This window comes from Bombina bombina, chromosome 6 (assembly GCF_027579735.1).
Source record: "Bombina bombina isolate aBomBom1 chromosome 6, aBomBom1.pri, whole genome shotgun sequence".
NCBI classification, from domain to species: domain Eukaryota; kingdom Metazoa; phylum Chordata; class Amphibia; order Anura; family Bombinatoridae; genus Bombina; species Bombina bombina.
Window position 1 is genome coordinate 326,130,294 of NC_069504.1, and position 13,653 is coordinate 326,143,946.

At 38.1% G+C, this 13,653-nt stretch overlaps 1 protein-coding gene across 1 annotated transcript in view; it reads right to left on the minus strand.

Annotated features, from left to right (window-relative positions):
- Positions 1-13,653, minus strand: part of LOC128664413 (dynein axonemal heavy chain 3-like) — a 2,586,207-nt gene that overhangs the window by 2,432,889 nt on the left and 139,665 nt on the right. The window contains exons 3-4 of the mRNA XM_053719244.1: positions 9,779-9,790; positions 5,342-5,367 (exon numbers count right to left, since the gene is read on the minus strand). Of these exons, the coding sequence (XP_053575219.1) occupies positions 5,342-5,367; positions 9,779-9,790 (38 nt within the window). The remainder of the gene's footprint in view (positions 1-5,341; positions 5,368-9,778; positions 9,791-13,653) is intronic.

Here is a 13,653-nt window from a genome sequence, read left to right on the forward strand (position 1 = left end):
GCTTAAAAGTAGGAGCCTGTAAAGCCTTCAAAACCAAATTAAGACTCCAAGGAGGAGAGATTTGTCCCTTCAAGGAACTCACAGACAAACCTTTATCCAAACCATCTTGAAGAAACTGTAAAATTCTAGGAATTCTAAAAGAATGCCAGGAGAATTTATGAGAACACCATGAAATATGTCTTCCAAACTCGATAATAAATCTTCCTAGAAACAGATTTACGAGCCTGTAACAGTATTAATCACTGAGTCAGAGAAACCTCTATGACTAAGCACTAAGTGTTCAATTTCCATACCTTCAAATTTAATGATTTGAGATCCTGATGGAAAAATGGAGCTTGAGACAGAAGGTCTGGTTTTAAAGTTAGTGGCCAAGGTTGGCAACTGGACATCCAAACATGATCTGCATACCAAAACCTGTGAGACCATGCTGGAGCTACCAGAAACACAAACTTGATTGTTCCATGATGATCTTGGAGATCACTCTTGGAAGAGGAACTAGAGGCGGGAAGATATAAGCAGGTTGGTAACACCAAGGAACTGCTAACACATCCACCGCCTCCGCCTGAGGATCCCTGGACCTGGGCAGGTACCTGGGAAGTTTATTGTTTAGATGGGAAGCCATCAGATCTATTTCTGGAAGACCCCACATCTGAACAATCTGAGAAAACACATCTGGTGGAGCGACCACTCCCCCGGATGTAAAGTTTGACCGCTGAGATAATCCACTTCCCAACTGTCTACACCTGGGATATGTACCACAGAAATTAGACAGGAGCTGGATTCCACCCAAGAAAGTATCCAATATACTTCTTTTATAGCTAGGGGACTGTGAGTCCCACCCTGATTACTGACATATGCCACTCTTGTGATATTGTCTGTCTGAAAACAAATTAACGGTTCTCCCTTCAACAGAAGCCAAATCTGAAGAGCCCTGAAAATTGCACAGAGTTCTAAAATATTGATTGGTAACCTCACCTCTTGAGATTTCCAAACCCCTTGTGCTGTCAGAGATCCCCAGACATCTCCCCAATCTGAAAGACTTGCATCTGTTGTGATCACAGTCCAGGTTGGATGAACAAAAGAAGCCCCTTGAACTATACAATGGTGATCTAACCACCAAGTCAGAAAGAGACGAACATTGGGATTTAAGGATATTAATTGTGATATCTTTGTATAATCCCTGCACCATTGATTCAGCATACAAAGCTGGAGAGGTCTCATATGAAAACAAGCAAAGGGGATCACGTCTGATGCTGCAGTCATGAGACCTAAAACTTCCATGCACATAGCTACTGAAGGGAATGATTGAGACTGAAGGCTCCAACAAGCTGAAACCAATTTTAATCGTCTCTTGGTGATAAACTAAGTATATCCGATTTCCGGGTTCCGGTTCCGGTGGGAGGAGCTAGCGCAGCACGAGGAACGCTGAGTGCTGCTGCGGAGAGCTCGAACTACACCAACCCCTGTTTCTAGCCCGTTGCTGCAGGCCATCTGCCTGCCTAGGGCGCTTGCACTAGATCATTGGTGCACAGTTCGGAGACCTGGAACAAGCCGACTGGCTCGGTCGCTGGAGCCTGACACGTAGTACAGCTGTCCCTGCTAAAACTATTGCTTGCCTGGAGGTCCGCCACAGGAATTAGCCCTGGTGGCTTTATAGAAAGTCCTGCTGGATGTAAGCACAGTATGGGAGGCTGACAAGTTGAGCAGTATTTCTCGGCGGAGGGACCAAAAGAGTAAAAGCTTACAGAAACCCCCTGGCTACGGGTAAGACAGCACTGGATAAAGTCTTTCCTGGTAAAGACCGAAGTAACAAGCAGAGGATATGCTTGGGGAAATCTCCCAGAGCTGATACATTACGGTTTGCCAATTTCTTGTGCTATTTGATCTACAGACTGTAAGTAGAGATTTTGGTACTTATAATTGATTGATCTACAATCTGTAAGCAGAGACTTGGGTACTTATAATCGAGGTTGTTGCCTGGAAAAAGTCCTCAGGACTTTCAGAGTTACTTTGCATCACAGTCCTTTTAATCAAAAAGGTTCCCGCACACAAGTAATCTTTCCCTAAAAGTTAATCCAAGGGTAGGGGAAAGCTGACGTTAAGGGAAAGGAAGAAAAGGGGGGAAAATAGGGGAGGAAAAATCCTATATTGACTCGCATATTATCCAATGTTGGGACCCACAGCCCTGCTACCGCTGTATAAGTCAGAGGGCACAGGTTCTCATCCCCTTTCCTTTTGGTTGCAACTCTGACACAGCAGTCCATAGAGTCTATACACTCCTAAACCACACTAGCAAGCTGTGCCCTGGATCCTCAACTGTGAGGGTTAAAGGAAGGGACGACTGTCATATATCTGCAAAACAGACCCCAATATAATACCCCACAAGCAAATAAGAATCTGACTTCCAAGGACATGTCTTATGAATATATCCCCCATAATTAAAGGGAAAAAAAAAAATCTGTTGAAAAGTGTATCTAATGTGTCTATTTTCATAGCAACAGGCATATGGTTAAAGAGAGAATATGTGATTTTATCATAAAAACACAGTGTATTGTCTCTCCTGCAAATTTTCCTGTTCAGCCTGATACATTGCAATACTGTCGTTTGTTGTATAAAGGTATCCTTCGGTAATATATTAAGTAATACAGACCTCATTTTAATTGTCACAAGAGCTAAAGAAGGACAACTGTAAAAATATAGATGCAAACACTAAAACCTTGAAAGTGCTCCAAGCAAAAATGCATGAGTTAGAAGATCGCTCGAGGCGAAATAACCTTAAAATAATTGGCCTCCCCGACAATGGGGATTATGTAGATTTAATTCATTTCTCAAATACAACTCTCCCCATGGCTGTTGGTATCTTACAGAAAGATATACCAATACCAGTAGAAAGGGCACATAGGCTGGGGCCAATCAGGGATGCTATAAATGACAAGAATTATAACAGACCAGTAATGGTTAAATATCTCAACTATCAGGATAAGATGAATATCTTAAAACTTTATAGAAAGATGGAGAATCTATATATTGGCCAAAGTAAAGTTTTAATATTTCAAGACTATTCCAGTGAGACCGCCTCTAAAAGAAAAGAGTTAGCCCCATATTGTACTAAATTGATCAATGCTGGCTTCAAGGCTAGGCTCGTTTACCCAGCTAAAGTTGTAATAGAGGAACAAGATGGTAAATGTATCCTCAATAATATGTTAGAAGCCAGGGAATTTTGTAAAAATAAGAAAGTTATCTGGTAAAAATTGCAGACAACGATAAGTCAAACTAGAAGCATACACGAGTATTATGTGTTTTTTTATTTTTAAACTGTGTGTTAGCCGGCTGCGGCTAACATTGTTGATGTGTTTTGAGATGTCTAAACTAGTAATCTGTCCGCAGCTCAGGGATTTGAGTGCTGTCTTCTGTCTTTCTTTCTTATCCTTTTTTTTTTTTTTTTTCTTCGCCCTCTCTCTCTCCTACAGTCCATCTCTCCTCCTTAGTCCATCTCTCCTCCTTGGTCCATCTCCCTGTTAATACGAATATGGTATACTCTATGAATTATTACCCTACTCCTGACACCCCAGCACAATGATAGATAAACTAAAATGTCTCTCTTGGAATGTTGGCGGAATAACATCTCCCAGTAAAAGGAAAATAACAAACCAGATATTGTATGGTTGCAGGAGATGCATTTAAAGAGAGCAGAGATGGAGAAGTTTAAATGTAAATGGATAGGTAAGGTCATCTCTTCAGATTGTTCCAGGAGAAGGAAGGCGGTCGCTTTCCTTATTAACAAAAATCTACAACATAGCATTCAGAATATCCAAATTGACACACATGACAGGTGGTTAATTTTACATATCGAGATTGCTGGGGTTCAATATGTTCTGGGCAATATATATGGGCCTAATAATATAGACCAGGCTTTCTGGGATGACATTATTATCAAATTATCACTCAACTTAGATCAGAAAATTATAGTGGCGGGCGACTTCAATTTAACCCCTATGTCTTCCCTCGATAGATTTACACCCAAACAGTATATTCCCCCTCTTAAAAAAACTCGTTTATTTCGTCAGATTTGTAAAAATCTTAAACTACATGATATTTGGCGTATTCAACACTCCGATACTAAACTATACACCTGTGAATCTAAATCCCATAGATCACGGATTGATTTTTTTTTAATTTCTAGTCCCCTTCTTAAAGTCAGAAGTAAAGCACAGATAAATGACATTGTAATCACTGATCACGCTATAATCTCTCTCGAAATGGAATTTCGACCTCCTCTAGCAGAAGCAACTAACAATTTCTATTTCCCAAAACACCTAATAAACAACATCCCGTTCCAACATTGGATACGTCATAAATGGCAAGAATATAGCTCTGACAATTATTTGCACGCAGATAAACCAGAAATTTTCTGGGAAGCCGCAAAGGCATTTTTACGGGGACAGATTAAAGCCTATATGGTCACAGCCAAAAAGAAATACATTGCACGTGAACTGCAGCTATCAAACACAGTCACGAATGCTTACAGAAATTATGTAATTACACCGTTAAAGAAATTTTGGGACAAATATAAGATGGCTAGGCAAGATAGGGATCTCTTCTTAAAATCTAAATTGACCATGGAAGAAATGAGAATGAATGCCCTTTACACAGGACATTATGGTAAATCTGCAAAATATCTTGCCAGACTTGACAAAGTCAGGAAAAAGAATAATACGATTGAGCAGCTAGTAGTGGGTGATAAGAACTATACAGCATTGGCGGATATCAAAAATGTGTTTTTTGATTATTATCAAAAGATATATACTGCTAAAACAATTGACCCAGAGGACAGTGTGAGGTTCTGGAATAGTATCTCATGTCCAGTAGTCTCTCCTGATCAGATCGAAGTACAAAAGCTTTAGAGGAAGCTAAACTAGGCAAGGCCCCTGGTCCAGATCAACTACCTGCTGAGTTTTATAGATTACTTAAAGATGAGATTGTGCCTATCCTTACCCAGCTGTTTAATGAGTATTATGTTAAAAAAAAGGCCATGTCCAGATTCTTCTCGGCGTCAATCATCACCCTTATTCTTAAAAAGAATAAAGATCCTTCAGACCCTGGTTCATATAGACCGATTTCTCTACTGAACGTAGATTATAAACTGCTCACAACTATTATTGCTAGTAGACTTAAAAATGTATTACAGGAGATTATTCACCAAGATCAGTCAGGCTTTATGATGGGCATATCTCCTACAAAAAACATTCGTAGAACATATATGATTCTTGAACATCTATGGAATAAACTTCATGGAGACAAAGTAACATGTAAACAGGATTTTGCCATGGTGATGATTGACGCCGAGAAGGCTTTTGATTCTATTATCTGGCAACATCTTCACAATTCTTTGTTCAACTTTGGTTTTTCTGGAAACATAATCCATTTTGTGAAAGCCATCTATAATTTCCACATTTCCACGATTCTGGTTAACGGTAGCCAAACCGCGTCTTTTAAATTAGAAAAAGGGACACGACAGGGCTGCCCTCTCTCTCCCCTGCTTTTTAATATTGCAATAGAACCTATGGCAATATATCTTCGCAAAGAAATCTCAGGCATAAAATTAGGTCCCCAAATTTGTGTTCTTTCTTTATACGCCGACGATCTACTACTCTATTTCAAAAACACTAAAAGAAACATCCCAAAAGCGCTTGAAATTCTAGAACAGTTTAGTTTAATCTCTGGCTATAAAGTAAATACTCTTAAATCAGAGATACTATGGGTTCATAAACACAAGGAGAGCTTCCAGCAACATAATTTCAGAGAAGTGGAAAGTTTTAGATATTTAGGGATTCAATTACATAGAGATCCTGAGCTATGGTATAAACTTAACTATACAGCTTTCTTTGCTAATATTACACATAGAATACATTGATGGTCCCTATTCCCACTCTCACTAACTGCCAAAATAATGCTCATTAAATCTATTCTTTTTCCCCAGCTATTGTATATAATGAACAACTTGCTGCTATTTATTCTGGATAAAGATATTAAGTTCTTCAATAGCGCGTGTGCGGATCTTATTTGGAACAAAGGTAGACATATGCTCTCTATTAGAAAGCTCTCTCAAGCTAAGGAATTTGGAGGCCTTGCATTCCCGGATATTAAGACTTATAATATAGCCATATTGGCACGATTTGGAGTAGACTGGCTACTCTCTGCCGACTATTTAACAAATAGTAAAGCGGAGGAGGAGCTTATTAAGCCATTCTCCCTTATAGCGGCCTTACATTGCCCCCATAGACGACACCCTGAAAAAATTAAAACATTAGCCAGTATTTCTAATACTGTTAAAGCATGGCAGCAACTCTGTTCATGGTTAAAGATTAATTTCCTTGTATCTAGCTTCCTTCCTATTAGAGGTAATCCAGAGTTTCAGCCAGGATTTCAATACACAATATATGATGGCTGGGCTAGTAAGGGCCTAACCTCGATAGTACAATTACTAGACGATGGATTTGGGGTACGCACATTCGAGAATATCGCCATACAGTATAATCTTTCGAACAAATCCTTTTATGCATATTTACAGATCCGCCATTTTATACAGGAAAAGCTGCAGATGGGGCCATGGCCAGGGAAATATGATAGGGTCGGAGACTATATTAACTCATATAGTCAGGGGAAGCACTCAATATCGCTATTGTACAAAATATTGCTCGCAAAACAAGGCCAGCTAATCATGGAACAATGTTCAGCACACTGGGCTAGACATTTCGACGAAATTAATGATGAAATAATTAATAAAAGCATTAAATGGGTGAATGACGCGCCCCTTCCCTTCTCCTGGAAGGAATCTCACTTAAAACGTCTCAATAACGCATACATTTCACCCAAAAGACATGCTCGCTGGTCATCAGAACAGCAAGGACAGTGCTATAAATGTAAATCTCCTCTAGCAAATTTATTTCACTGTTTCTGGTACTGCCCAAAAATAAAATCAGCTTTGGCGCAAAGTAAATTATTGGTTAAATAAGAATATACAGGAGCCCTTCTCATTTGATTTAAAAAAAATTTTTTTTATGGTATCAGCCTCAGTATCCCATAATCTAAGTAATACCATTATCTTAATAGTTAGGAATCTAATACTGAAAAATTGGAAAAATAATAAAACCCCTCCTTTTAGTCTATTTCTCCAAGTGGTCAAAGCACAGATTATGTTTGAGCAATATAATGTTTCCAGTACAAGTGAGATGCAAATACAACGATTCTTTATCAAATGGCTGAAAGTAATACAGACTTATCCGCTCCCTACACAATACATACTTACCAAAGCATTTCAGAGATCTGTATATTTTGAAGGCCTAATTTTACGCAATATATTCCCTATATCTTGGTACTAACAACCCTTTGTATAGCATGAGGGGGACAGGGGGAGGGGGACGTTGGAGTAGAGAATTCACAACATTTCCCTTTTTTTTCGATACCCTTGAGAGACAATACTCTGAATCCATTGATTTTGGACAGAATCTGCCCAAATGCTTTGGAAAAATCTTAATCTACCCCCCACCAGCTGAGCTGAGATGAGGGCCACACCTTCATGCAGACTTGGAGGCTGGCTTTTGTTTCTTAAACAGCTTGGATGTATTCCAACTTGAAGAAGGTTTCCAATTGGAACCAGATTCTTTGGGGGAAGAATTGGGTTTCTGTTCCTTATTTTGTCGAAAGGAACGAAAACGGTTAGAAGCTTTAGATTTACCCTTAGGTCTTTTATCCTGAGGCAAAAAAAACTCCCTTCCCCCCAGTGACAGTTGAAATAATCGAATCCAACTGAGAACCAAATAAATTATTACCTTAGAAAGAAAGAGATAGTAATCTAGACTTAGATACCATGTCAGCATTCCAATATTTGAGCCACAAAGCTCTTCTAGCTAACATAGCTAAAGACATAGATCTAACATCAATTTTGATGATATAAAAAATGGCATCACAGATAAAATAATTAGCATGTTGAAGCAAGCGAACAATGCTAGACAAATCAGGATCCATTTCCTGTTGCGCCAAACTTTCCAACCAAAAGGTTGATGCAGCTGCAACATCAGCCATAGAAATGGCAGGCCTGAGAAGATAGCCAGAATATAAATAAGCTTTCCTTAGATAAGATTCAAGTTTCCTATCTAAAGGGTCCTTAAAGGAAGTACTATCTTTAATAGGAATAGTAGTACATTTAGCAAGAGTAGAAATAGACCCATCAACTTTGGGGATCTTTTCCCAAAACTCCAATCTAACTGCTGGCAAAGGATACAGTTTTTTTAAACTTTGAAGAAGGGATAAAAGTAGTACCAGGCCTATTTTATTTCTTAGAAATCCTATCAGAAATAGCACCAGGAACTGGAAAAACCTCTGGAGTAACCACAGGAGGTTTATAAACAGAATTTAAACGTTTACTAGTTTTAGTATCAAGAGAACTAGTTTCCTCAATATCCAAAGTAATCAACACCTCTTAACAAGGAACAAATATACTCCATTTTAAATAGATAAGTAGATTTGTCAGTGTCAATATCTAAGGTAGGATCTTCTGAATCAGATAGATCCTCATCAGAGGAGGATAATTCTGTATGTTGTCGATCATTTGAAATTTCATCAACTTTATTAAAAGTTTTAAAAGACCTTTTACATTTATTAGAAGGCGGAATAGCAGACAAAGCCTTCTGAATCTCATCAGCAATAAAATCTTTTATATTCACAGGGATATCATGTACATTAGATGTTGAAGGAACAACAGGCATTGTACTAGTACTGATGAATACATTCTCTGCATGTAAAAGCTTATCATGACAACTATTACATACCACAGCTGGAGATGTAATCTCCACAAATTTACAACAGATACACTTAGCTTTGGTAGAACTGTTATCAGGCAGCAGGGTTCCAACAGTGGTTTCTGAGACAGGATCAGATTGAGACTTCTTGGAAATGTAAGAGAAAAGACAATATATAAAGCAGCATTATCAATTTCCTTATATGGCAGTTTCTGGAATGGGAAAAAAATGCAAACAGCATAGCCCTCTGAACATAAAAAGAGGCATATAGGAAATGGGGTTTTAAATAATGAAATTATTTAGCGCCAAGTATGACGCACAATGCAAAATTATTTTTTTTTGGCGCTAACAACATCCGGAAATTACACACTCGCATCATTGCAGACGCAACCTTGTTAATGGAAACTCGGCATCAAGTAACACGCTGGAAATTACGAATTTATGTCACCGGACGTACCTTCGCGACAAAATAAATCTAATGCCAAAAATGATGCAGTAAACATCAGCATTTTGCGTCCTCGCAAGCCTAATTTTGCCCATGAAAATTTAATGAAAAAGCAGTCAATTTGAAAAAAAGACTATACCCCAGGTAAGAAAAATATTTTCCTGAATATGTTTTTTCCAAAATATGAAACTGATAGTCTGCAAAAGAAATATACATAAACCTGACTCATGGCAAATATAAGTACAATACATATATTTAGAACTTTATATTAATAAAAAGCCAAACCATAGCTGAGAGTGTCTTAAGTAATGAAAACATACTTACTGAAAGACACCCATCCACATATAGCAGATAGCCAAACCAGTACCGAAACAGTTATCAGTAGAGGTAATGGAATATGAGAGTATATCGTCAATCTGAAAAATGGAGGTAGGAACTGAATCTCTACGACCAATAACAGAGAACCTATGAAAAGATTTCCTGCGATAACCATAGAATTCAGTAGGTGATATTCCCTTCACACCCCTCTGACATTCACTGTACTCTGAGAGGAATCGGGCTTCAAAAAGCTGAGAAGCGCATATCACAGAAGAAAATTAAGCACAAACTTACTTCACTACCTCCATAGGGAGGCAAAGTTTGTAAAACTGAATTGTGGGTGTGGTGAGGGGTGTATTTATAGGCATTTTGAGGTTTGGGAAACTTTGCCCCTCCTGGTAGGATTGTATATCCGATACGTCACTAGCTCATGGACTCTTGCCAATTACATGAAAGAAAAGATTTTTCATCGTTAATTACACAGGTAAAACAAATGTATAAGGGACAAAATGTCAGAAATGAATAAAGAAATCGCAGACATGAGGCATAAAATTGAAAAATTAGAGAACAATCAGGACATTCAAACTACTGCCATTACTGATGTTTATTCTTGAGTTCTCCAACAAGATGAAACTATTCAAGAATTGGAAAACAAGCTTGATGATGTTGAAAACCGAAGTTGGCGGCATAATATCAGAATCAGGGGCATACCTGAAAACATAACACCTCATCTGGAACAGTACTTACAGGGACTGTTTAAATACCTTCAAGATAATGATACATCTGACATTGTTCTAAATATTTAGAAATCCAGCCACCGAGATATCATTAAGAGTTAAAAATAATAAAACAAGCGAGACAGAAGCAACCTATCAAATATGATAATGTGGACTTGCAGATATTCGCTGACCTAACAATTAGAAATGTACAGAAAAGAAAAGAAATGAATCCACTTACTGCAATTTTAAGAAAACACAATATTTCCTAAAGATGGAACTTCCCATTTCATCTGATGGTCATCTGGTGATGGAAACTGATCATATTAAAGTCACCGGCTGACATTCCTGAAACTTGTAAGATACTGGATATTCCTGAGCCTGCATCAATGGACAATCAGCTGACCTCTGATCCCATAAACACTCAACAGGATCTGACACCCTTACCACAAAGATCTGAATGGCAAAATATCCAGACAAAAAAAACTCTTTAGAAAAGCTGCCAAAATACTGTCTGGTCCGACAACTGGACTTTAACACCTCAGGATGTGTATCCTTTTTCCATTCCTTTAATTAGGTGGAAAATTGCAATGTTCTCATACATTTTCTTATATCTCAACCAACACTTTTATAGCTCCTGTTATTTGACAGATGCGTATTGTTTACAATATGGTATTTACATTGTGAGGATTTTGTTTATCCTCAGTTATTCTCAATTTCCTAACAATTTTTCAGTGCAGTTTTGTTAGTTATGTTTTTAAAGTTTTAAGTTACATCAAATTACCAACATTGGTGCAGTTAATCTGGGTCACCAGATACGGTCCTCACTGCTATGCAAACTTACATTACATTTTATTAATAATTTGGCAAAGAATGATAACTTTTGTTTCTCAAAATGTAAAGGGCTTTAACTGTCACAATAAAAGAAGAATGGCATTACAAGATAGATATATATATATATATATATATATATATATATATATATATATATATATATAGGCGCAGGGTGATCTAGTCCTCCTTCAGGAGACACACTTTAAATAAAAGTATCCCAAATAATTTTTCATCCTTTTACACTCAGCATTATCAAAGCACCAACCCATCAAAAATATAAACAAATGGTGTTAACATCCTCATTAATAAATCCCTTCCTTTTACACTAATACAAGATGACAAAAACAAGGAAGGGAAATATTTAAGTATATCAGGACTTATCTTTAGAAAACCTATGTCCATTGTTAATTTTTATGCTCCTAAGAAAGGTCAAGATATTTTTATACATTACTTCCATGGATTAAAGGCCCCTTACTTGTAGCAAGGGATCTCAACGCCCCATTGAACCCTTTAATAGATGGTTCTTGCTCCTCCTCAATGATTCCTCAAAGCGTCCTAACATCTATTTGGCAAAAACCTCAAACTTTTAGCATTGCATGACATATGGAGGTATTTAAAAGGATTTAACTTTATTTTCCCACACACAAAAAAGCTACTTTAGGTTAGACTACATATAAGTGGACCACCTTGCTCTTTCTTATGCAACTAATCTTAGTATCAAACATACAACTTGATCATTCTATGGCCATTTGTGATATTCGCTGGCCTTCTTCACCATTAAAAACCTTTAACTAAAGACTGGATGAATTGATTCTTCTATTCCAAAAACATTTACAACATCTTGAAAAGCATTTTGATATTTTCTTTTCTACCAATAACAACCAAGAAGTGAATGCGGATATCCTATGGGAGACCCATAAAACCTACATGAGAGGTGAACTTATAAAACTAAAGGATAGAATTGAATATGCTTCCTAGCCCAGAAGATCATGGAATAAGACCACAAGCATAAAATAAACCCAAATGATAAACTATTCTTTCCAGGGCCGTCTTTAAGACAGGGCAAAAGGGGCAGCTGCCCAGGGCCCAGTCTTTGTTGTGGGGCCCAAGAGTTTTTTTTTTTTTAAATGTAAAAAAAACTTTTTTTGTTTTGGCTCATGCCAAACTGCTGATGTCATGTGACATGGGGAGGCACACACAGTCAGCCTAATACTGTCACAGTCAAAAGTTATCTGCTTACATTTATTTGTGAGAAGCTGTCATCTGACATGCCAAGCTAGTGCCATGTGCTGTTTTAGTTGTGCACTGTGCAGCACTGATTGCTAAGTCCTAACTCAGCATCCAGCCAATCCCACTGCATTAGAAAAGGTCCTGCTGGCTTTACCACTGTTACCAGGTAACTGCTCTGGTGGTGGGGATTGTTCAGGGTAAGGCATGCAGCAGAAATCTGGAGCAGCAGGCACGTGAGGATTTTAACATATGTGCAGCTGCAGACACTGCTCTCTTCAGTCTTGAAGCTTTGTGACTCATCTCACACTGTATCCCTGCAGCCTTGGACAGACAGCATCCAGTCAGCTGGTCCCCTTAGCCCTGCTCTTTCTGCTGTGGCCCTCAAATCAACTAACTGAAGTTTGTTAGGGAAACAGTGCTTTGTAGAAAGGTGTCAGTGGGAAGAATAAGTGAGTGCACATACGCCCCTCACCCATGCAGCATTGTCTAGTGCAGGGTGAGAGGGAACTTCTACCTAGCAGAGAAGTGAGATGTGCTGCTGTGGCTGATGTATAATGTCATGCTGATACTTCACACATTAAGGTAAGGTTTATTTTTACAGATTTTTTTCTCTCTGTCTCAGATTTTACAGCTTCCCATAGAAGTTCTGCTGTTCCAGTCAGTAAACTTATATTTGTCTGCACCTCCATGCTTCCTCCTCAGCATCTACCTTGCTTTGCTCATGTTGGTTGCCCTAAATCTCTTTAACCAGTCCTAAATCTCTTTAAACCAACTAACCTCACACCAGAATAACATTCAAAAGCATCAGCTTGATTGATTAGATGATCCATAGCTGATCTTATTCTCCCCAAATGTCAGGATTCTCCCGCACAGGTCAGACACACCTCAGTATATCGCACAGTGCACACATACTTTGTATTTTTAATATGGGCCCCAGTACAGATTACTAGAGCCTTTTCTACTTTCATTGGAAATAAAAAACACCCCATCTAAATGAATTCTGTGAGATGCCATTTAGTCGTCATTTATTTAACGTGTGCTGTTTGTTATGCCAAGTGTGGTTATATTATTATGTATGCTGTAAAGTATGTGTGTGTAAGAGGGAATGTGTGTGTATGCAGTATTTGTATAGGTAAATTATTATATAGAGTGTGTACATAAATTTGTGTATACTCTGTAATGTGTGTTTGTGTGTACATGTATACGTGTATGCTCTGTAGTGTGTTTGTGTGTACATGTATATTTGTATGCTCTGGAAAGTGTTTGTGTGTACATGTATATCTTCTGTAGTGTGTGTTTGTGTGTACAT